The sequence below is a fragment of the Lissotriton vulgaris genome, chromosome 7 (genome assembly GCF_964263255.1).
Source record: "Lissotriton vulgaris chromosome 7, aLisVul1.2, whole genome shotgun sequence".
In the NCBI taxonomy this organism is placed as follows: Eukaryota; Metazoa; Chordata; class Amphibia; order Caudata; family Salamandridae; genus Lissotriton; species Lissotriton vulgaris.
Genome location: NC_141695.1, coordinates 264,677,022 through 264,702,531, shown reverse-complemented (window position 1 = coordinate 264,702,531; position 25,510 = coordinate 264,677,022). Strand labels below are relative to the sequence as shown.

Sequence of the window (25,510 nt, the reverse complement as noted above, 5' to 3'; positions counted from 1 at the left end):
ATTGCCTTTTTCATTGTCTGGCCACAAGGTATATTAATACATGTACTGTGCTCTGGTTATTTCCTCTAAAGCAGCTTGGTCCATGGGATGCTACAGCAAGGCAATACAAGAACAATACTAGGCACCTGCCTAGCTCACCACTTGGTGAACTAGGCAGGCACCTAGTCTTGCCTTGCTGTGGCATCAATGACCCTGGTGCATCAACGCAAATAACCTGCACACAGTACATGCATGAGGGGAGCACCATGTTTATCCAGAAACCCTACAAAAAGGTCCTTCTGATATGGTCTTTGCTCCAGTTAGCAGGACTATGTAACCCATCTTTCAGATAGGGTGAGCACATTTACTGAGCACCGGGCATTGTAACAATGTGGCTTATCAAATGAAGGTCGGTGGAAAATGCATTGAAACTTGAAAGGAGAATAGATTATCAAGGTAACTTCCGCTTGCTTTGTGGTGCAACCTCCTAAGTGATTGTGTCTGGCCTGCCTTAGGTTTATGGGAGAGCATGGAGCGTGAATATGGGTAGCTTTTTTAAAAGAGTAGATTAAACACAAAACTCTGAAACTGTACAAATATTTTGCCTTTTCTTATAAATACAGCTGTAGTTTGGGGATGAATGCCAGGCTAGCAGTATTTAATACCCCTTAGAAGCAAGAAATAGGTGACAGATTAAGTATGATTTGCAACCATTATAATAAGAATTCAAGAGAAAATTATAACATATCTGTGTTGGTGGCCAAGTGTATTGTTTCCAATATTCCCTTCTGTGTCTACCACTTTATGGCTTCGGACAGCGGAAGGGTGGCACACACCTGCCCTCTTTCCCACTCCTGAAGACAAATCCCTTCCCACAGAAGCATCCCGCAACGCACTCCTTTGTGCATTTAGTGGGTGGATGTTGGTAATTCTGACAGTTCAGAGGGCAAGCTGTGCCGCAGCTGGTGTAGAAGGCGTTGTTACGCTTGCATTCCAAACATTGAGCCAGGGATATACATGGAGGTGTGCTGTTGGCATCTTCCAGGATGTAGCCACGATCGCAGACACACTGTGGGACACACTCAGCTGTGCAAACTTTAACCTCACCCAGTTGGGCGCAGTTCCTTGGACAAGAACTTCCGCAACTGTTAAAATATGAATTCACTGGGCATGTACCTGCAGAGAAAACATCAAGAGGCAAGTTGCATTAAATTGACGCTACACATGAATCTGCATCCATTTAGGTCACTCCTGCCCTTTCTCTCTCTCTCTCGCTCACTCTCTCTCTTTCTCTCTCTCCCTTTTTCTCTTGCCCATTCATTATCTTCCATGCTATCTCTTAATCTGCATCAGCCTATATTTATTTTAATTGTCAAACTTGTCTTCCTCATAACCTCTTTCACTTTCTGTGAGACACTGGGTTGTTATTTGGCTGGAGTGTTAACACTGGTGAAGCAGCAGCCACATTCCCCATCAGGGTAATCCACAAAAGTCTCTAAATTAACTAGTGCTTAACCCTCTGGTATCTTTGCACAAAAGCAGCCAGGCTTAACTTAGATGCAATGTTTGAAGTATTTATGCAAGACACAAACAGTAATAACGGTAAAGCACAACATAGGAGAAATCCCACACCAGTGTAGAGAAACAGAGCACATTTTAATAAATGATTTGATACCAAAATGACTAAAATCCAATCAGTAGAACCTTAATTATGAATTTCTAAATTGTTTAGTAAAAACAGGTACCTAAAGACCAAAGCACGAACTGGGGACATCTAGGGTCTTATTTACGAGCCCTATAACCAGGGGAACATCACTTTTTGTGATGTTCCTGTGGCAATAGTGGCTCTTCCTTATTTGCAAGTTAGTGTTAAGTCACTTAACATGGCTTAACCCTGCCTTGTAAATAAGGCCCCCTTTCACGCAATGCTTAACATGAAAAGGGTGGGCAGAGGGTGTAGTGGTGGGTGTTCCAATGCAACACCTACTTATTTTGACAGTGTAACCCTATATACAAGGGCAGAAGAAATAGGAGGCAGCGGCAAAATGAAGACCAGGGAAAACCTGGTCTTTACTTGGTAAAACAAGGAGAAATGATTTATTTACCCTCGTTTTTGCTTTTTCTATGTGTGCTGCCTTGTGCAGCACACATGGAAAAAGCTAAACACTTTGGATTGTTTATTTTCAGGAAGGTGACTCTTTCTGCATATAAACAACCTTTAAATAAAATGACATTTTGTAACTTCCATTAAGCATCACAAATGGAAGTGACAAAATGGCATTTGAAGATTGTTTATGTGCAGTAAGGGGGACCTTCCTGTACATAAACAACCTTCCCCCTGCAGGAAAAAACCCTATAGTGAAAGGGTGCCTGCGTTGCCGCTACACTGTTAAGTGTCCTATCACAGCTAAATGAGGAGGGCTTATTTCAGCCTGCAACGTCATCTCCAGGAGGCTAATTGCCAGGGAACAGAGATGGTGTGCTATTGAAAGGTGTGCATTTGCTGTAGTCTGGACATTGAAGAAGGTGAGACCATACTTGTGTGGATTTTACTTCTGGGTTCAGACAGACCGCAGGTCCCTCAGGTGGCTCAAGCAGACGAGGCTTGAGAACCCAAAATTGTGTTGAGGTGGTCCATCTCTCTACAGGGAATGGACCTCACCTTACTGTCTCAGATCACTCCAATGCTGATGGTCTATCCCAGTTCCTCGTCCTTTAGAATGGGAACTCCCAGGGGATTGGGTAGTTATCCCCACTTTCATCCGGGGTGCGGCATGTGTTGGACCTGTCAACCTTACAGTGGTCTTCCCCCAAACCTTTTGCTTGTGTCTCCCTTTTTTTAAATTAATTTTTGTTGACCTTAGTACTCTGTGCACTTTACCACTCTCCTAAACATGGTAAGATTGGATTACACCAAATTGGAACATTTAAGTTCCTTATAAGTCCCATGTTGAGTGGTATACCATGTTACCAGGGCCTGCATGCTACTAGGGTATATGCAACACTTATTGTGCCGCCCACTTAAGTAGCCTCTTAAAACATGCCCCAAGCCGGCCATTTCAGCCTGACAGCAGTTTTAAACTGCCAATTCAAATTGGCAATGTAAGCTCATAGCCAAGATTCAACTCTCTTTTATTGGAGTTGTCACCCCCCAAGTAGCCCTAGTTAGTCTATAGTGTAGGGTGAATTGTAATTGAAAGGCTGGACATTTACTTTTAAGTTTTACATGTCCTGGTGGTAACAACTCCTAAATCGTTTTTTGACTATTTTGAGACCTGCCTTTCCAATCCCACTGGATGATATTTGGTTGCCTTAGTAAATCTTTCAAGTGCTAACTTTTAATTGGGTCAGTGGGCCCTCACATCAATGATTCATATAGAGATAAAATGATGTCTAGCCTAATATATCGAAACTGAATATAATAGTTTATTCTGAAAATGACAAAGACAGACATATAATTGGGACAATTATCAACAGAAAATTAGAGTAAAACAAACTCAGGCATTTGGATATGGTGGCCGAGAAACAATTTTAGTTATTTAGGCCTCAGAACATACATAGTGGCACTTAGTACATATTAACAGCAAGATAAATATATATTTGTGCCAAGGTGAATACTTGTGTCAAGGTTCTGAGAGTCGACAACGTTTTGATCCCTTAGTAAGATACTGGGTTCATTATCAGGACATGACAATTAATGCCTGAGATGGATGCTTGTAGGGTGACGGGGAAAGGAGAAGAAAGAAAAAAGAAGAAAATGGAAAAAAGGGAGAAAAAAGGAAGATAAAGGAAAAATATTAAAATAGGCAATAGCTGATGAATTATTGCCGGTTAGGCATGCATAGGTGATAAGCATGCTCTTAGGTGTTATTGGTGCGTGAAAAACCTTTAAGACAAATTGGTGGTGTCCAAATACACATTAATAGCTCCATGGAGAGTGACTATGCCTGGAGTCAGTCAGTGATGTATGAGCTGGCGGGCGTGAAAGAAACTAAAAACTGCAACAGTGCAAAAATGATTGTGCATACTGAACAGGGTGAACACACCCTTATAGGATAATGGAAGAGAATCCTTGTTTAGAAAAATTTCGACTGGGTCTGTGGGGGGTAAGGAGAAAGTGTTGGCAAATTGGGACCCAATGGGCCGGATTCACCGAGGTAAACTGAGATGAAAGTCTAACTTTACGACTTTCGGTATTCACCAAGGGCATTTAAGAGTAGCAAAGTTAGGCTTTTATCTCAGTTTAACTTCAGTTTTGGTCTTACTTTTAACTAATATCAAAAGTCTAGTCTCAGCTAAACTTAAGATCAAATCATAAGTTGAACTGAGATAGAAGTCTCACTTTACTACACGTAAATGCCTTTGTGAATACTGAAAATCGTAAAGTTAGAATTTTGTCTCAGTTAACCTTTGTGTATATTCCCAATGTAATTAACTTTACCCAAAGAGTTGTAACTGACCTATGGTGCTGTTGTTTTGCAATTATGAGAAACAAGCATGTTGCGGTAATTGGTAGCAACCAGTGCTGAATTGGGCTCTGCTGCAAGCCTGAGAAGAGTAACAGGTGGACAGTAGTCTGGGTGGACCAGGTTTCTGGTGGTGTTGAGTCCATGTGGCCCAAATTTCTGGTGTAGAGGAAACAAAGGATGAACCAATGGAAGGAAATTTCTAAGTGAGGGGTTGTAAGAAGGGAGAACGACTGTGTGCTTTACCTGGGATAAGCCGAGGACCAGAGTCAGTTCCAGCGTCTATTCATTGTACTGGAGTATGGGGAGATGCTATGAGATGTCAGGGAGACCTAATGTAATGACGTGCACATTCACATAAAAATGCATGAGTGGGCAGGTGATGGGCGTTGTATGAACCATTTATTCCACGTTCTGAAAGGTGGTGTAGTATCGTGGCCATATTATCAGGAGAGGGTAAGGCGATTAATGACAGATGACAGTATGGAAGTGTAAAGCAAAGAAGCATCCATTATCTGAGATCGGTGTCAATAAACTATTGTGATGAAAATTAGCTGGCTCCTTCCATGGAGCAAAATGCAGAATTGAAGGAAAGTTTGAACATTTCAAAATAAACAATCATAATAATGATTAACTGGTTCCTTCTAAAGAGAGAAATAAAGAATTGAAGGAAAGATCACATATTTCCCAATAAAGCCCAACCACATGTTACAAGTGAGGCAAAAAATAACATATGATTCGCGTTTGTGCCAATTACTTCAAATTTGATTCTAGGCACTGCTTTACAATCGAATCCACAAGGCCAGGTTATCAAACCGTATATATTCAGTTCATACTAAAGAGGTCCAATCTTCCATTCGGTTCAAACCTGTGTACTGACTCTTACTCTTTGTTTAGAGCCTGGTTGATGTCTCCACCTCTGGGTTGTGGTTTTACCACCGTGATTATTTGTCATCGAATTTCGTCCTCTGTGCGTCCTTTTTCTAAGAAATGGTCAACTAGAGGTGCATTTGGTACTTTGCAGTGGACATGGCTCCAATGTTGGCAGATATGAATCTGTATTTTCTAGGTTGTTTGTCTAATGTATATTAGATTGCAGAGACAGAAAACGGCATAGATCACATTTATAGTATTACAATTTGAAAACTGTTTAGGTGTTGGTGGGAGTCTGTATCTTGTTAGTCTTTAAGTCATCCATGTAGAGTACTGCAAAATTTGGGGCAAATATCACTCCCATAAATGTACCCTTTACCTGTTGATAGAATTGACCATTGAATGAGAATAAATTGAGTGTCAATCAGATATGGAGTAAGTTTAATAGAAATGTAGTGGGAACTGCATGGGGTGTGGTCCACTGTTAAAGATATTCTCAATGATTGCTTGGCCTTCAGCTTGGGGGATGTTAGTGCAGAGGGATTCAACATCCAGCATGCAGAGAATATCAGTGTAGGGGTTGAAGGGGAAATGTTCCACTTGATTGACCATATCCATGCTGTCTTTAATTTTAGCAACATGTCTTGGGGATAGATTCTTTTATGAGAAAATCTGCATATTGACCGAGGGGCTCCAGAATGGACCCTCAACCTGATACGATTTGTTAACCAGGTGGAGTTTTGGTATTCTTGTGCATTTTGGGGAGCATGTAAATAACCAATGTTCTGGTAAATTCAATATTGAATAATAGGAATTTATTTTGTGTCAAAAAACCTTTGCTTTTGCCTTCTTCTTTGATGTTGAGGATGAGGTTCTGAATTTCGTGTGTGGAGTCTGTTGGCAAATGTAGAAATGTTTATCCAGTAGCTCCCTAAAAAGGATGCTCTCTCCATGGACTCCGCCTACAGCCTTGCTCAGCTGAACTTTTTCCTTCTCAAAACATTTACTTCCAAATTTATTTTAATTCCGAAGGTAAGCGCTGACCAGGCCCAATTCTCTCCTTGTTCCAACCCACGCTTCATAGCAGTCTGTCATATTTTTTAAATGTTGGCCTGGTCTCGTGGGACCATATACCTGAGGTTGCACTTTGATTTATAGATACTAGAGTTCACTCAAAACTTAAAAAATGTATAACTCTTGTTCTACTTATTGGATTTTGGTCCTTTTGTTGTTAAATAATTTATTAAACCTTACTCTATCCACCTTGTTGTTGAATTTTTCCTGTGTTATATTTTCACTCTTACTGTTTGTGTGCTGCATAAATACTATACACATTGCATCGGTGTTAAGCCTGACTGTGTGAGAAGCTCCCTCCAGTTAAGCACAGCTTCATTTAGTGACTTCTCATGGTTCATCCTGCCAGGGATTTTGGCTGTTGCTCAACCAGAGCTCATATTCCAGTCAACCAACAACTCAATTTTTTCACAGTAACAAAGTAAACATTTTTTGAAAACCATGAATAAATGGCCAACTTGTGTGCACTCAGAAGCGCACCCATCTTTGTATGGTTTTTGCCAAACTTTTATTAAAACAAATAATAATGGGGAAATATCATTTTAAGTTGGTTGACAGGAAGTACTTAGCATTTGAAAAAGCCAATAGCATTGTAGGCCACCATTAAAGACTTTCTGACTTTATCATTGCTTGTTCAATATATTGTTACTTTTATCAAGATGGTAAATGGAATGTGAGATGTATGCATACAATTGATTGATGGGAAACAGGAGGTGCAAGGAAAACGCTGAGCAAGTCAAAGAGTTCAGTATAATGACCTCTGATGATTGAAACAGTCAGGTCTTATTGTACAAGGTCTTCCCAATTATGCCTCAGAGGTAGACCAGAACTAAATTGTGAGCCATCATCATATACATTCTGCATGATTCGCACAGCAGAAAATGTATATAAAACATGTCAATTACTCTGGTAAATAAATAATAATATCAGCCACTGTAGGAAACAATCAATGGCTGGAAAGAGTCCAAATATAGGAATTTGGTGCATTCAGATGCTCTTGTCATTGTAGTTAACTTTTCCACAATTTATACAAATATATCACATTTCATACCTTTAATTTTGGACGACTAGGAGGATGTTTCTCCACCACATGGTCTATTGACGGGTTTGCCTATTTTCCTGCCCAACCCTTTCTTTTCGACCAGAATTATGCACAATGAAAATAAATCACATATATATTGTCTGTTTTCTATTTTTAAAGATTAGTGGGATATACTGTCAGGAGTGGCAATGATACTGCCACACCTTTCCTAATAGTCAGTGTTGTTTGCGCCAGTGAGAGTCTGCTAGATAAAAGATGAGAAAATGACCAGAGATAATAATGTTACTACTCATTATTACTATTATTTATCAGACAGGCTCTTAAAAAAGTGGTAATGTTTGCAGTAATCCTAATACAGCCGCTGGTCTTGCTGCCATATTTAAATTTGTTGCTGCTAATATAACAAGCTTCCTATCCAAGGGAAAACTGCAATAACGAATAAATGTGGGAATACCACTTACCAGTGGCTCGTGTAGGTGCCAGCATCAGGGCAAATCCTGTAAATTAAAGACAGAAATGTGTTGTTATGTTAGTTAGAGTGTTTCAGAAAATTAGCATAGTGCCTTATCTCCCATGACTCCCATGAGGGGAGGAACAGGGGCAGCTCTGGGCAGCAGGACATTGACCTTCAAACAACATGGATCCCACAGAGGATAGTATTTCTTGTTGCTATGTTGAGTGACGCCTACATCTCTGCCCCTCAGAACTTTGGGACTATCCACACATGAAGATTCCCTTCATATTCAATGGGGCTGACTACAGCCTTGGGTGCTTTTCATAGACACACATTTGTACGTTCTCTGTAGGTCTCAAAGAAAAAGTAGCACTTTTTCTAGTTTGCAACTGTGCGGATTAGATTTTTTGTATTTTTTATAAATCAGACCATTGTATGTACTGAACTTATTTGGAACCTCTCTATTGAATTCAATGCTGTCTGTGTGTAATAATTAACCATCTAAAACAAAACTACATTTTACAAAATTGCAGGGGTCCTCTGTTAAGGCAAAGCCTGTTCCCTTTAGTGAAGTTAGTTTTGCTATCCTGTAATTTCTCTTAATTCGTGGACAGACAGGAACAAATGGTAAACTCACTCGAAGTCAAGACAATTCTGTGTTCATCAGGCCAGACTTTCCGCCAACCACTACTTGTGTTATCTATCAAATTTCATACATATAGGCACAGGGTTTGCAGATATAAATGTTGTTCCAAATAGGATCACATTTTAATGGAAGGAACATAATCTCTCCTTACTTTCCAAACACACAGCTCACTATTTGGTCATTTCAGAGGTAACATGGTAGGACTTTTCTTGTAAAACAAGTTACATTATTTGCACCGAAAAATTATGGCAAATCTTACCATTCTGCCAGGTCCAAGCCTACCACACCTTAGTTCTCTGATTGGTTATGTAAAATGAGGCAGGTGTGTAGAAAGAAAGGAAAGACTCTGGAGAAAGGACCTCACACCATCAGGCAGGGAGTCCTATACACAAGCCTTGAAGTCTTACAAATTAGCCATACTGCAGGAAAAAGAACAATACTTCTCCAACATTTTCGGGCGCACTACCTCCGCCAAGGAGCTCTTCAACATCTTTAATACTCTTGCTGCCACTTCTACTTCGGACAAGGTGGAACCCTCACAGCCTCTCTGTGACAGCTTATACTCCTTTTTCCATTCTAAGATAGATGACATCTATGCCCAGCTGGAGACTCAAAATTCCACCTTCATGCTGGATACTACGTCAGATACTCTCTGTAACTGCGGACTCACCCGCACTTCTCCATGGAGTTTTTGCTCTTTCCCCAACATTACGACCGAGGCCGTAGATCTGCTGATTGATGTGATTAAATCAGGGTCCCTCTGGACCCCTGTCCCCTTAAAGTCATGAAAAGAGCAAAAGAAGCTTTCGTACCCCACTTTATGACAGTCCTGAACTTAGCCATATCTTCAGGACTTTATCCGCTGATCTGGAAGGTTGCAGTGGTCAGGCCCGTACTTAAGAAGCCCTCACTAGATCCATCCTGTCTTAAAAACTTCCGTCCCATCTCCCTTCTCCCTCTTCCTGCAAATATTCTGTAATCCCATCTTAATTCACATCTTAGCGCCTACCTGAGGGACCATCAGATTCTAGATGTCTCCCAACATGACTTTAGAAGCTCTCTCAGTACTAAGACTGCAATTACTATGGTGCTGGATATTATTCGAGTCCAGGTGGATGTAGGTCATATCACCCTCCTGATTTTACTCGACCTCACCTCTGCCTTCGACACCCTGTCCCCTCACAGACTGGTGGAAGGCCGAAAGTGTTAGAAGCGCCTAGCTTGTATGTAGCGCTAGCAGAGTTGATTAAGCCTGCACAGATCTTGAAGTGTTAGAAGCGCCTAGCTTGTGTGTAGCGCTAGCAGAGTTGATTAAGCCTGCACAGCTTTTGAAGTTTTAGAAGCGCCTAGCTTGTGTGTAGCGCTAGACTGCCGCGACCTTCCAGCATTTGTTTAGAATTCCGCCGAGGCCATTAACATATTGAAGCCCCCAAAGTGCGCTTGTGTGACAGCAGCTCCTGCACCGTGCTGCCTGAATAGATAAGATTGCCTGCTATTGCACTGTGTATTAGCGCCGCCGCCTCTGACATCGCGCTCGCCTCCATTGTGCCCCAGTGTTGTTGTAAGTTTGCCTGTTTTGCTGCTGCCATTTTGTTTATTGTTGCCCTGCCTCCTTCCCCTGATCTCCACCCCGCCTCCCTGCTGAGCCCTCCCTCGCCCCTCCCCTCCACTATCCGCATATGATAGATGAACTCTAGCGCAGCGGTCTCGCGCAGCGGTCTCGCCGAAGGTGCGCCAAAGGTAAGCCCGTCTACGCCCGTCCGCGCCTGGACCGCGCCCAGTGCCAGACCCCCTGCCCCTCACGCTGCCCAGCCCTCCCGCATTACCTACGATGCCACCACCCTCCTAGCCCTTAACCCCGGCCGCTCCCCCAACTGCGTCCAAGCCGCTCCTGGACACACCCATGGACCTTTCTCATGCTACTCCTGCAAATTCATCGGCACCGTCACCAACTCCGCAACGATCACACCTCAGATTCCCGACCCCAACCACCTACAATGCATCTTGCTCAACACCCGATCGGTCCACAGGCACGCCATTGACCTATGGAACCTACTAGACACCATCTCTCCGGACGTCGCCTTCCTGACAGAAACATGGATGAACGCCTCCTCCGCCCCAGACATCACCATTGCCATCCCAGAAGAATATAAGATCATACGCAAGGACCGTTCCGGCCACACAGGAGGAGGAATCGCTATCGTCCATAAAAAATCCATCCACATCTCAACCAGCTCTGACGTCAATCTCGCCAACTCCGAACACCTTCACTTCCAGATCCACATCGACCCCAAGACCACACTCAGAGGCACCCTCCTCTACAGACCACCAGGACCACGCGCAAAATTCAGTGAAGACATCACGGACTTCATCACCCCTCACGCGCTCCCCTCCAAAGATTACATCCTTCTGGGAGACCTCAACTTCCACCTTGAAAAGATCAACGACCGCAACACCGCCACCCTCTTGGACAACCTCGCCAACCTCGGACTTAAACAACTGGTCACTTCCCCCACCCACATCGCAGGTCACACTCTCGACCCCATCTTCACCTCCAGCAACCATGTCTCCATCAGCCACACTACGGATCTCCTCTGGACTGACCACAGCTGCGTTCACTTCACCTACAACAAGCCGAAACCCATCATCCACCTCCAACCAACTCTACAAAGAAACTGGAACAAAATCACCACAGATCAGATCTCCACATCGCTCCTTCTAACCTCCCAAGCCCTCTCTTCTAACGCCAACGAAGCCGCCTCCAACCTCACCCTTTGGTTATCCAACACCGCCGACACCTTAGCACCACTGAAAAAACGTCAACACAAACTTGGCATCAAGAAGGCCTCATGGTTCAACAACGACCTCAAGAAGTCCAAAAAACTGTGCCGCTCCCTTGAAAAGGCCTGGAAAAAAGACCCATCCACCAGCAACAAGGACGCCTTCAAAAGCGCCATCCGTACTCACCACCAACTGATCCGAAAAGCCAAGAAAACAGCATTCAAAGATCGACTTGACAACAACGCCCACAACAGCAAGGAACTTTTCAACATCGTCAAGGAATTTTCCAACCCCTCGGCCAACTCCAACGACATCACCCCCTCTCAAACCCTCTGCGATTCCTTAGCCTCTTTTTTCCACAACAAGATTGCTGACATCCACAACAGCTTTGACAACCAACCCGGAAGCCAACCCACCCTACCATCAGCTGACCATCTTCCCCCCGTTAACACCCTTAACGCCTGGAACCCAATCTCCACTGAAGACACCATCCGCCTGATGAATTCCATCCACTCTGGATCCCCCACAGACCCATGCCCTCACCACATCTTCAACAAAGCAGACTCCGTCATAGCTCCGCACCTCCGAGATGTCATCAACTGCTCCTTCAACTCCGCTACCTTCCCAGAAGACTGGAAACACGCTGAACTCACCGCCCTTCTGAAAAAACCAACAGCAGACCCCACCGAACTCAAAAACTACCGCCCCATCTCGCTTCTTCCATTCCCGGCCAAAGTCATCGAGAAAGCTGTCAACAACCAACTCGCCGCCTTCCTCGAAGCCAACAAATCACTTGACCCCTCACAATCTGGCTTCCGAGCCAAACACAGCACTGAGACCGCCCTCATCGCAGCAACAGACGACATTCGAACTCTACTGGACAATGGAGACACAGTCGCCCTCATCCTCCTCGACCTCTCTGCAGCCTTCGACACAGTCTGCCACAGCACCCTTTTACAACGCCTCAGAAACATCGGAATCCAAGGAAAGGCACTGGAATGGATCACCTCGTTCCTCTCCGGAAGAACCCAGAGAGTCCGCCTTCCTCCATTCAAGTCCGAGGCCTCTGAAATCATCTGCGGCGTACCACAAGGATCCTCACTCAGTCCCACCCTCTTCAACGTATACATGAGCCCCCTCGCGGCCATAGCCCGCCAACACAACCTCAACATCATCTCTTACGTGGATGACACTCAACTGATCCTATCTCTCACCAAGGACCCCAGCACCGCCAAAACTAACCTACACGAAGGAATGAAAGAAGTCGCCGAATGGATGAAAAAAGCCGTCTGAAACTGAACTCAGACAAAACAGAAGTTCTCATCTTAGGTAAATCCCCCTCTGCATGGGACGACTCCTGGTGGCCGGAAGCCCTCGGAAATGCACCCATCCCGACAGACCACGCACGGAACCTTGGCGTCATCCTGGATTCTTCACTCTCAATGAACAGACAAGTCAGCGCCGTATCCTCTTCCTGCTTTAACATTCTTCGCATGCTCAGAAAAACATTTCGCTGGATCCCCTCCGAAACAAGGAAAACAGTCACCCACGCTCTGGTCACGAGCCGACTGGACTACGGAAACACCCTCTACGCAGGTACCACCGCTAAGCTCCAGAGGAAACTACAGCGAATCCAAAACGCCTCAGCCAGGCTCATATTAGACATCCCACGCAGCGAACACATCTCTGGTCACCTTAGAGACCTCCACTGGCTACCCATCAATAAGAGGATTACTTTCCGACTGCTTACCCACGCACACAAATCACTCTACGACATCGGACCAGATTGCCTCAACTCTCGTCTGTCCTTCTACACCCCCGCCCGCCAACTTCGCTCTTCCAGCCAAGCCTTCGCCACTGTACCTCGCATCAACAAGACCACCATGGGAGGCAGATCCTTCTCATACCTGGCTGCCAAAACATGGAACTCACTCCCCGCTTACCTTCGCCTCACCCAGAATCACCTAGCGTTCAGAAAGCAGCTTAAAACGTGGATATTTGACAAATAATCCTCTTCCCCTTCCTAAGCGCCTTGAAACCCTCTGGGTATGTAGTGCGCTATATAAATGTTATGACTTGACTTGACTTGCCTCGTTTCTCAGTGAACGGTCCCAACTAGTCAGAATGGGAAGTTTCTCTTCAGAGCCCTCCTGCCTTGCCTGTGGTGTGCTCCATGGCTCTTCGTTGAGTGCTACCCTTTTTAATATCTACATGGCCCCGCTGGCAAGGGTGGTGAAAGCATTTGGGCTTGAGGTGTTGTCCTACGCAGATGACACCCAGATTATGGTCTCCATTACGCATAAGGTCAGGAACGCTGCCCATAATTTCAAAGATTGCATGGTGGCAGTCTCATCTTGGATGGTTCAGAAATACCTTAAACTAAATGGCGAAAAGACGGAGGTCCTGGTCTTTGGGGAAGGCCCGGACATTTGGTCGGGTGAGTGGGAGCCAGATTCCCTTGGTACCTGTCCCACTCCTGCCTCTCATGGGAAAAATCTTGGAGTCATTATTGATGATTCCGTCTCCATGACTCTGCAGGTCTCAAGGACTGTGTCCACCTGTTTCAGGCTTATACGTATTATTAGAAAAATATCCAGTTTTTTGTCTCTTGAAGGCCGAAAAAAGGTGGCTGTGGCCCTAATCCTAGCCAGACTAGACTACTGTAATGCCCTCTATATGGGCATAAACTAAGGTCAGCTTCACCGCCTTCAGCTGGTTCAAAACGGAGCTGCAAGGTTGGTTTTGAATCTCCTGAAGTATCACTCAGCTACTTCTTCCCTCAGTCTGCTGCACTGGTTCCCGGTGGACCGCAGAGTTCTATTCAAGACCCTCTGCCTCACCCACAACGCTTTTCCTGTCTGAGACCCATCTGGCCTAAATAGCATCATCAAAAGATATATGCCCTCAAGGAACCTCAGGTCAGCAAATCATAATCTTCTCATGGTCCCAAGGTTCAAAAGAATGAGGTGGGGGGGAGAGCTTTCTCGCTGACTGCTGCCAATGCGTGGAACTCTCTCCCGGTCTCCCTTTCAGGGCAACAAGAACACTCTGTCTTTCGTAAGTCCCTGAAGACCTGGCTGTTTTCCTAAGAGCAGGGCCTAAGCATGTTTTCCGAAGTTGTCTGTGGTCAATCTGTATACAAGCGCCTTGACGTCCTTGTCCTTAGTTTGCGCTATACAAATTTCTCAATCATTCATTCATTCATTCATGCTGGAGTTAGGCAGCTCAGTCAGTAATAGTTATTAAAGGAACAGGCGTATCAATTCTGGACCTGAAGAATCCCTATATGTGACAGGTGATCCATTTTTTGTAGACTGATCATGAAACTTTCAGCCTCTGGAATATGTATTTGAAACTGGGAGGTCCTCCTTCAGGTACTACTTAGTCTATCTCATTCCTCTAGCTCACAATATTTTATTTCAGTGAAAGATTATCGTTCATTTAGTTATTAACTTGTCATTTTTTATGTTTACAGGTTTATGTAAAGGAGCAAGGTGCCTGAGAGCATTTAGGATTTTTTTTCCCAGACAAATTACAGTAGGTGGCCTCAGGGCACAACAGTCATTTGCACCCACTTCATGGTTCCCCAGGGCTCATTGGTGTTATAGGAGTAGCCCTGGTTGTTAAAGCAGCCTCTTCTATAATATGGATTGTCTGGGAGAACATTTTAAGACAGTGCTATTATGAGGGAAAGTTCTCTCTTTTGCATTAGAGTATGAACAATGGACAATACAAATGAGGAAACACTTTGTTTCTTTGCCCATGCAGTTTTACTGACGTAAGCCCAGAGGCAAAAGTGTTGCACAAGGGTCCCAGGGAACTCCCCCACCCCAATTGGCCACCAGCAGGTGGGTGCAATCCCTCACTGCACCCACCAACATTTGACTCCTTGCACACCTTTACATGTGAGGCGAGGTCTGTTGCCGCAGAGAAAAGTAGACTGGCATCTTCAAACAGATGCTAAGTGATAATTGCTCCACCACCTTTTAATTTGAAGTTTCATTTTCAAGTTTTAACATTGTTTGTGGGTAAATCTGTGAAGGTAGGCCCCCTAAGGTACCTCAAATGGGAACTTTAGCATATTTCAGCCAAGCTCATGGTCATATATTTCCTAAATCAGAATTGATAAATTGTGCAATGCAATTGCCCATACATTGTTAAGTAGTTATGTGAAATGTATCACTGGATCATATAAAAACATATTCTAGCATCCTACAATATATAGGCGTGGTTTGGAATCTAATCAACACTGTGGTCACTTGAATCATTGTATTCTCACCCATGATGAGCGCCAGTAGATTAATATCCTTATTTCCCATTGTGAGCGATAGCAATGATGTTGATCTGGAAGCAAGAGTAAGGATAACATTGTTATGTCAGATTAACATGGCTGTGTCATAACCATAAAATACATTATTCTTTCAAAATAAAACGTGAATGCTTAAGCTAGCAAAGTTCTGTTTGGTTTTCATGTGAAAACAAGGAAACATCTGTAATGTTCAAGAGTTTAAAATTATCAACCAGGACTTCGTGAGATTATAGACCGACTTGAAACCAATGTTGCCTTCTGTGACAAAACACCACAAGAGTCCTTCCAGTTGGAATTGGCATTGTTTACTAATCAAATATCATTTATTTGTCAGCAGTTTGTTGTGACACTGTTGGAGGATAAACATCAGCGGCTGCCTCTAGTGCACCTAGGCAAAATATGGGAGCTGTGCAGAGGAGCGGATTTTGGACTAGGATGTAAAAAAACACAAACCATATTTGTCTTTGGCTGATCCACTTACAGCATTTGTAGAAAATAAGTTTAATACAAGGAAAGGACTTTTTGAGAGAGTGTCAGGAGGCTGATGAAGGCAAATCTGCAAACAAATGTTGAAATTAATCCAAATAAGTTAAATTATAGCAGATAATCAAATAACACAAGAGAACAATTCTGTGATAAAACTAATATTTGTCCACTGCAGAATTTGTACATTCACCTACTTTGGACAGTAGGGAATGAGAACTAACACATTCTCCAACCACAGTAGGAACACATCAGGGATGTATCTTTCCATTCGGTTAAGGCAATGGGGATGATACAGAGAAGAAATGCTTAAAGGGGGTCCTGTTTGGTTGCGCCCAACCCAAACTTCTCACCAATTTTAAAGGAAAAATAAATATGAGAACATGATGCAGAGTAGTTGGTATTTGTGCACAGAGGAACATTGCCCTGAATTTAATCGATTCAGGGTCCCGTCCCCCCAGCCTAACTTTGGACCAAGGGAGAGGACAAATATGAGGCTGTGGGGCACAGGACCTTTGCCTCCCTCACAACTGCCCTTACTAACACCTACTACTGAATCTCCATAGACAAAAATAAACTCACATCCACAAAGAGTCCAACAAGTATTGGGATCTAAACTCAGAGCCTTTGAGGTAATTGATCCATTGAGATTTATAAGAGCAACGTGGTATTATGATTATTAGACCAGTAAGTATCCCTGGAAAAGCATAACTAAAGGCATCCAAGAATAGAGGGCGAGACTTACTAAGAATTTTCATTGTGGCTGCTCAACTTTTGTGCTTCAACCAGAATGTTAAATGTTAGTTTAACATTCTAGCATATTTCAAAGCCAGAGATATTTACAAAGCCAGAGAAGGGGAGCTTTGCACCGCCTTGCATGACCTTGTGGAGAAATGTAATGTACTGTTTTACATTTCGTTCTGGGAGGGGTTTCATGGGTGGAGCCCTGCCATTCCTGGGCATCCACCCATGGTTTTCATACAATCCTAGTTTTATAAAGGCATGTAAACTGGGTTTGCATTAAGTCATTAATAAGCTATGAGGTACTTATTCAAAAATCTCAAAATGCAAAGACAATTGGCATCAGTTTGCCAATGATAAGCAAGTGATAAGATTGACTTTGCCAAATCCCAACCAAATCCCAACCAATAGTTTTCTGTACTTTAAGATGACACTGTCTTGCATGATGAAACATGAAGACACAACTCAGCTGAAATGATAAAACACATTGAATTCTAAACATTCTAGATGCCAATGCATTGTGTGATGTGACAATACATTGGCGATCTTCAAAGTATATAAAGAAATGTTTTTATACTTTTTACTTGGCTGGTCTCTGCTGTATGCTCATTGTTTTTCCACTGCATTGATAAAGCCACTAGGAGTTAACATCATGGCGTAGTAGAGGAATGTCAGGGAAGAAGAATATGCAGAAGGCTAGAGAGATCTGGCAAAACAGGAATTGAAAGAAGCAATGAGTAGTAAGAGAGACAAATATTCAGACAATGTAGTGAGAGGGAATCAGGAGCAGATGAACGAAAGTCAAGAGAGGGGCAGCGGAAGAGAAAAATATTCATTAGATTGTGTAGTGAGCTGAAATCTGGAATAACATGAAGAATGAATAGAATGAGCATGGGACAATGAGAAGGGATACAAAATGAAAAGGAATTGGAAGAGCACGACAGCCATGAACTCCCAATAATTGTTAAAAGACAAAAGAGAAGTGAAGATGCACTGACAAAATAGAGTCTCCTCGAATAAGCTATTTTGGAATACACAAAATAAATTCAACAAAAGCATGGTGAGAGAGCAGTGCTCCAGTGGTGGACAACACACAGGATACAAAGAAAGCAGCACATTGAAGCAGGACATTGAAATAGACTAAGAGACATCCAATGAAAGAGCCTAAAGCACCTGGGAAGGAGTTTGAGGCAGTGAGGAGTGGAAAGAGCAAAAGCTGCCTGGAGCTGTCATGAGATGTTAAAAACTATTCTTCTAAAGATTTCCTGTTTTTGTTGGAAATTGTCAGTAATGTGAAAGATTTTGAAAATCAACAGAAGAAATTGATCCAAAACAATGCAGTTATCGAAATATTACCATCCTAGAGCACCATGTCCATCCTTCTTGCACAAGCTTACAGTTTGTCGGGCCCTGACTCAAGGTTGTACCTTCACAACAAAGTTTGAAATACACCTTAATTCTTAAATTAGGTATCATGACAAGATGGTATGTGTTTGAATGACACAAAAGCAGCACATGGAGTAGACAGGGGGTAAATGAAGCAGCCCTACTTTTAATACAAATACTGCAGCTATGTCTGTTTTCATCTCAGATATATAACTGGGGAGTGTGAATCTTTGGAAAGTTATGGGGTGCATTAATGGAGGACACCATTTCTGTTTTATCCCAAATACATTTTGCTATCATAAATTAAGCTGTTGTAAATTTTTCTAGACATGGGCACTGACAGAAAAACAAAAGAGATTTTTTTTTCACTTTACTCTAAAGTGACAATACTCATTTTAATTATGTAGAGGCCGACGCTGAAGATAGTGTTAAATATATCATCATTTGAAGTTTATTCAGCTGAGAAGCTTTTATTGTTCAAATTATTTTGTTTGAAGGAAGAGTAGTGTAACAGGCTATTGTTTAAGACCTGGAGGAATTTACTGAAGACTGAGCCTTCCATGCACAGCCACACTTTCGGACCCTTAACTTTAATTCGCTCTTGTGGAATGGGCCTCAATGTGAGGGGGTTTTCAGCCCATGAAATCGTCCCCTGAAAAATCACACTGATTCATAACTTATCAGTGTGAGAGACTGGGGGACTGAACAGGTTTGGTAGGGAGGGACAGTTCACCAGATTATTTCTTCAGGGCCAGCATTGGCAAGGAGTGATGTAGCTGATGCAAATTATGAAGACCCTAGATATAGCAGAGCTAGTTGCTACCTACCCCGTAGACCTGAAACTCTTTGATCTGAAACACCACATGCCAGTCTTGTTTGCTGCTGTACATCTTTGTGTGTTTTTCATGTTTGTGGTCTCGCTACAGTCATTTTTGCTATCCTTTTCCTCCTAACCTTTCCAATGTGATTTAGGCTCTTGCATGGGATGTTGGATGCCTTTCTTGTCTCTTTCAATGTTCTGCTTCTAATTTGCTGCTTCCCTCTGTCTCTTGTGTTTGTTCCACCACTGTAGCATAGCTCTCCCTCCATGCTTTTAAAAACCTTTGCGGCATATGTACAAGCCCCTATCCCCACAAGAACGTTACTTTTTGTGAAGTTCCCATGGCGATACGGGCTTGCCTTATGTCTTAATGTGGCTTAACGCTGCCTTGTACATAAGGCACCCTTTCAAGCTATTTCTAGCATTAAATGGGCGTGCAGTAGGTGTTGTGGTGGGCGTTCCACCGCAACACCCATTGTATTTGATGCTGCCCCCAATGTACAAGCATGGCGTACATAGGAGGCAGCGCCAAAATTAAGACCAGGAAAGCCCTGGTCTTAAGTTGGCAAAACGAGAAGGAATGCATTATTTCTCCTTGTTTTTGCTTTTTCCATGTGTGATGCCTTGTGCAGCACACATTGAAAAAGCAAAATGCCATGGTTTGTTTATGTACTGGAATGTGTCCCTTCCTGTTCATAAACAAACCTTTTAAAAAAGACATTTTGTAACTTTTATGTGTGCTGCATGAAGCAGCACACAAGAAAGTTACAAAATGTCATTTTAGAATTCTTTATGTGCAGGAAGGGACACCTTCCTACACAAAACCAGTCTTCCCCTGCAAACAGACATCTTTGCACTCTGGTGCAAGGGTACATGCGTTGATGCTAAATTGTTAAACATAGCGTCATCGCAGGGGGAAACGCAAGGCTGCACCAGATTCTTGTAAATATGGTGCAGCCTTGCGTTTCCGAAGTGGTGTAGCCCAGGAGGCTAACAACATGCTCCTCTCATAGCTGATGTTTGGCTGCTGTTTTTTCTCTTTGCATTTTCAAATATCATTTGCTTTTATCACTTTATGGGAGTGCATGGCTTTTGTCCTTCACTCCCGACCCTTCTTCCTATTTTTTATTCCTTCCCATTGTTACAGATCCCTGTTAGCTCTTTTCATGGTATAATACACATATGTATAGTACAATGAATACAATAGAGTGATTGAAGGGGCAGGAGTAACAATTTCTTCTTGCTCTCCTAATCTCGATAAACCTTTAATTAGTACAGTGTTCACACCACAGCATGCCCTCAAAATGCCTGTGAGAGCCAGTACTAAATGTGCTTCAGGAGTGGTCTGAGAAATTGGGTTGTTAGATCACTGGGGTATGAGCCCTAGTCAATTAGCAACCTCAATCCTTGATAGGATGAAGCACTGTGTAAAGTATTTGTGCAACACGTCACAGTAAAAAAGTGAAAACAGCCCTCAAAAGTATCCCACACCAGGTTACAAAAATAAAAGTTATTTTAATAATTAAAACAAGACCACAACAACAAAAATGTAATCAGTAGACTCAGTGATATGCAATTTTAAAGATCTTATTGAAAATGGCTCCAACAAGCATAAAGCTCCAACTGGTTATGCCGTACCCAAACAAAGTCACAGGCTCAGGCCGACCACAATGAAGTGCAGGCAGGCAGGCAACAGGGATCCTGTTAGTGACATTCAACAAAGTATGTTGAATCCTGGTTTGTGGAGCATTGCGAGGATCCGCATCGAAATGTGTTGCACAAGTGAAGCAATGCTTCAGTTCCCAAATGCAGTGAGACTGTGATGAGAGGGCCTGCGTCATCATCAAGGATCCTATTGATGTGACTCACGAAGCGGAGTCTGGCGTTAAGGATGCAGGGCGCAATTGAGGTGATGGATCAGTTTCAAAATCTGCGAGGCTGCAATGTGAAGTCTGGCGGAGTCATCAAGGCTGCTGTCGATAAGAGATGCAGAGCCTATGGCAAGGATTTATCATGCAGTGGCTGTTCCAAGGGTGTTGTGGGCTGCAACAGTGATGAGGGTCTTTGTGATAGGTCCAAACCTTACAGCAGCAGAGAAGCGTTAGTTCTGGTCAGATTTTTACCGCTCAGCAGAGTAGATGTCTTGGTTTCGCTAAATCCACCAAGGCTGGCAGAGCACCTTAAGCAATAGGAGCTGGAATAAGAGGTGCAGGGAGTGCTGAAACACCCCCAGAAATAGCCATGTCAGAGTACGTAAGATGGATGAACAAGACAAATTGAAATTGTGACATTTGCTGTGCCTTCAAAGCCAGTGGTCAAAAGTCAGGCTGTGCCTTCTTACAAATTGGTGCTCAATCATTTAACATGGAAATTAGTGTTTACTTTTTATTTTCTGACTGCAAAGTGAGCTGATTGTGTTAAGTTAACTATGTGTCAATCTTGATAGTGTACAAGTAATGTTTGAAAGGAAAGGTTGTAGGATGTAAATTCTTTACTAACACAATGCAATTCAAATACATGCAAACATATTGTACAAATAGGTCCAAATATACCATCAGCTAACAAAACACAAATGAAGCACTCTTTTTGTAATTTTGAAGTTTTATGAATATAAAGATATTTGATATCTAGACATTTTACTTAACAATGTGCAAATGATAATTAGTCGCTGAAACCCAATGTCCTCACATTGTTTTTTGTGTGCTATATGTTTATCATTACACCTGCATGCAAGTAAAAACTATGTTGGATAATGGAAAACACACTCTCTCTAAATGACAGTGCACTACCATAAAGTGCAAATCTATGATGTTTGCATCAACATGCTCCAAAATGGACCAAAGCTTGCAAAAGACACCCTTACCACTCTCCTGCTAAATGGGTGTGGCTCATTTGCTACACTTGTTCTTTGGTTTATGCTTATATGTCTCACAATCCTATGACGTCAGTGATGTGACATTGATGCTAGCACCCTCACTCTGAATACTGTTCTAGCACAACTGCCTTAAGCCAATTTCCAAGTGTCCAGGACTGTGGTGGCACATCTGAGCAGGGTGGACTCACAGATGGCAGAGTCCAAGTGCAAGGTGGTTGGAAGCCTGTTATGTCCTTGAGGCTTCAGATCAGGAGGCCAGCCAACAAACCCTTGGAATCACTCTGGGTTCTAGGTTGGAGAGATGCAGGTCCGTTCCTTCTCAACCCGGCAAGAGGGCAGCATGGCAGAACAGCAGTCCAGCAGGGTGACAGTCCTTTCAGCAGTACAGCATTCCTTCTTCCTAGCAGAGTACTCACAGGTCTGGAAAGGAATTTTAGTGGGGCAAGCCTTTGAAGTGCATACGTGCCCTGCCTTCCTGGCCCTTTCTCCAGTCTAACTACAGGGGTTTTGCAGCCCATTCTGTGGAGATAGGACAGAGTCCATTCAAGTGTAAGTGTGGCTGGGTCCAGCTCCCCCCTCCCATCCTTCCAGTGATAGCCGATCCAGTCACAACTAATCTCCCCATTGTGTGTGGCTGTCTAGGCAGAATACACAAAGCCCACCTGTTAACCACAGCCAGTCATGTGACTCAAAGATAATCTGCAGACACCAAATGGCTGAGGCAAAAAACTGCCAACTTTCCAAAAATGGCAATTTAAGAATTGTAATTTAAAATCTGACTTTACCATAATTCGGGAGTTTTAATTGGGGTTCCAGAGACAAGAAAGCTAGGGTGAACCTGTTCTCTTTCAAAAAGTACACTTATACAATGTTACAAGGTAACTCAAATGTAATACTTTGGGAGATGTATGCCTTGCAGCAGTGAAAGGTTTTGCAATATCATGACACTCTGCACCCTTTCCTCTGGGCTGTCAAGGGCCTTCCCTTAGGGTGATTCCTATGTATTAAAAAAGAAAGTTGGGACTGTGTTAGGGGCAGGGGTGGACAGAGACTGAGACCAGAGCACTGTTTGTCAAAAGTTAAGCAAGATTTATTAAAGGTTACAAGTTTATGAGTGTTTGTAGTATTCCTTCCTTCTTGGGGTCGTTTTCTGTATGCAGGGAACGTCACGGTTTGATCCGGGGTCCCGGTTCTCGTGGCCTCAGGGAAAAGGAAAAATAAACGGGTTTTACTGATCGATTCTCAGTGCTACTTGTAGTGCTACCTTCACCAAGTTAAAGAAACAGGGGTTGTGATTTCAGTGCAAGGGTCACCGCGGGGCCTCCCGCCTCCCCGACCTTGCTACCTCCCACCTCCCCAAACACCCCACCAGAACGCCCCTTTCAACAGCACTTGCCTTGGGCTGTGGCCCGACTCTCGGACCATAGCAGCAGTACCCGTGGCGTCTTCTCCCTTCAGCCCACCGGGTATGGTAGCAGTGTTGGTGACGTCGCTCAGCAGCACTCGCAGTGTACTCTCCTCTGCCTCCGGGGGTTCCGCAGCCGCCTCCGCCCTCGCGCTCTCCTCTCTTCGAATCTCCTCCGCCTCCGCTCTCATGCTCTCCTCTCTTCCGATCTCCTCCGCCTCCGCTCTCACGCTCTCCTCTCTTCCGATCTCCTCCGCCTCCGCTCTCACGCTCTCCTCTCTTCCGATCTCCTCCGGGTGCTCCACAGCCTCCTCTCCGCCCTGGCACACCGTCCGTTCCACGCCTCTAACTTTTATGCTTCCTGGTTCCGTCGGCCGACGGGACTCCTCCCCCTTCCGCTGTTCAACCACTAGAGCGCGATTGACTTCCTGGTTCTGTGTTCTCGGCAACCAGGAAGTGGTGTTTCCTTCTTCTTCGTCCGCTTCAGAGTGTTCCAGCCTCTCTTCCTCCCCACAGACTGGCAAGTGGTTTATTTTGTCAGGTCACAATTGCAGTCTGAATTTGAACATACACAGCCTGCAATGTTTGAAGTACTACTTAAGTGGGTGGCGCAGTCAGTGCTGCAGGCCCACTGGTATCATTTAATTTACAGTCCCTGGGCACCAGGAGTACGACTTTACTAGGGTCTTAGTTTTAAATCATATCTGCCAATTGGATATAAGCTAAACTTACCATTTCTTAATATGAGAGGACAAGCACTTTAGCACCGGTTAGCAGTGGTAAAGTGCAGCGAGGATTAAGGTCAGCAAAATCAAAGTCAGCAAAATAGGTGGTCGAAGGCAAAATGTTAGGGGAAAACCACACAAAGCATACAGGTCTAACAAGTAGGATTTAGGAATAAATGGCGGTGTACAATGGCATTTTACACTGATGTAACCCATCTCATTATGGCCCCTGTAGATGGAAGGTTCTGTATATCTTCCCCTACCCTGTTTGCATTTCTTGAAGTAAGCACCATTGTATGAAAACACAATAATTCCAAGTTTAATTTCACTTACCATTGCTACTTAGGATAGAATATCATCTTAAGATCTTGAATCCAAGTCACTTTGTGTCATTGTTTCCAGGTGTACACAGGGAGTAACACTTTAAAAAACAAAAACCTGCCATCCTTCTTCATAAGCGCAAGCAAGGATTTACTCCACCTTTTAAACAAGAAAGGAGGCATGAAGTCAAAGCAGCGGGAAAGTGATTTTAGCTTGATATTGTGCTAGGGAATTATACCTTATATTAATATTATATCTCCATATTCTCTTTACTTAGGGGTCTTATTTGATGTTTGTGTTATGTCATTTTCTGACGCTCACAGACTACTTGTGATGAGGATTTCCAAGCAGGAAAATTCAATAAGCAGCAAAGTCATTCTCAAAGTCGTGTGAGGTATCTAGAAGGTAGCGTAGACCCCCCCCCAAACCCCACACAACTTACCACATCTGCCGTCGCAGATGTCCTGGCCCCGGGAAATTCTCCAGGAGGGGGCTGTAGCCCCTCCTACCCAGGAAGGGGCCTTGACCGCCTTTCCTTTCCTTTCGGCGGCCCATCCTTAGAAGGGACCGCCTCCCAGTTGAGGGGCCAATGGCCACCTCCCCCGAGCGCTCCCATCCGTAATGGGTGACGCCCACTCATAGGGATCTTCCAATTAGTGCTCACCGATCATGACCTTACCGCCACAGGCCGGATAGTTGACCGGCTATCCGGACCCCCCACAACACTCCTACCTAAAGGTCATGTCTTAAAGTCTTCAGCCAAGCTATCAAGTCTCCTATGAGTAACTCGTTCCCCACCCGGGACAAATGAACACCATCCCCCAAATACATACTGTCACCAGTAATACACCCATGTGAAATAGAATGCAGTGTATTGGAACGAAACAATCTACTCACTTTGTTATTAATTTTTCTTACTGAATGATTCAGAGCAGAAACAGAAATAGCCCCCCGCCATACTTTTCGTGGGATCATATGGGACCATGCAATTGTGCACCCTGGAACTCTCCTCGCTAACCAACTTACAGTGGAAAGCATCGCCTCAAGAAGAAGTCGTCTACCAGTGGTGACCAAGTCATTGCCCCCAAGATGTACTATGACTATAGACGGCGGTGACCTCGTCCGCCCTA

At 43.8% G+C, this 25,510-nt stretch overlaps 1 protein-coding gene across 1 annotated transcript; it reads right to left on the bottom strand.

Moving 5' to 3' along the window:
- Positions 1–212: 212 nt before the first annotated feature.
- On the bottom strand, positions 213–15,658 carry LOC147701339 (serine protease inhibitor swm-1-like). Its single transcript, XM_086928632.1, has 3 exons — positions 15,595–15,658; positions 7,896–7,931; positions 213–1,155 (listed from the first exon to the last, which is right to left on the bottom strand). Exons 1-3 carry the CDS (start codon positions 15,632–15,634, stop codon positions 782–784), a joined length of 450 nt encoding a protein of 149 aa, XP_086784758.1. The 5' UTR covers positions 15,635–15,658; the 3' UTR covers positions 213–781.
- Positions 15,659–25,510: the final 9,852 nt, after the last annotated feature.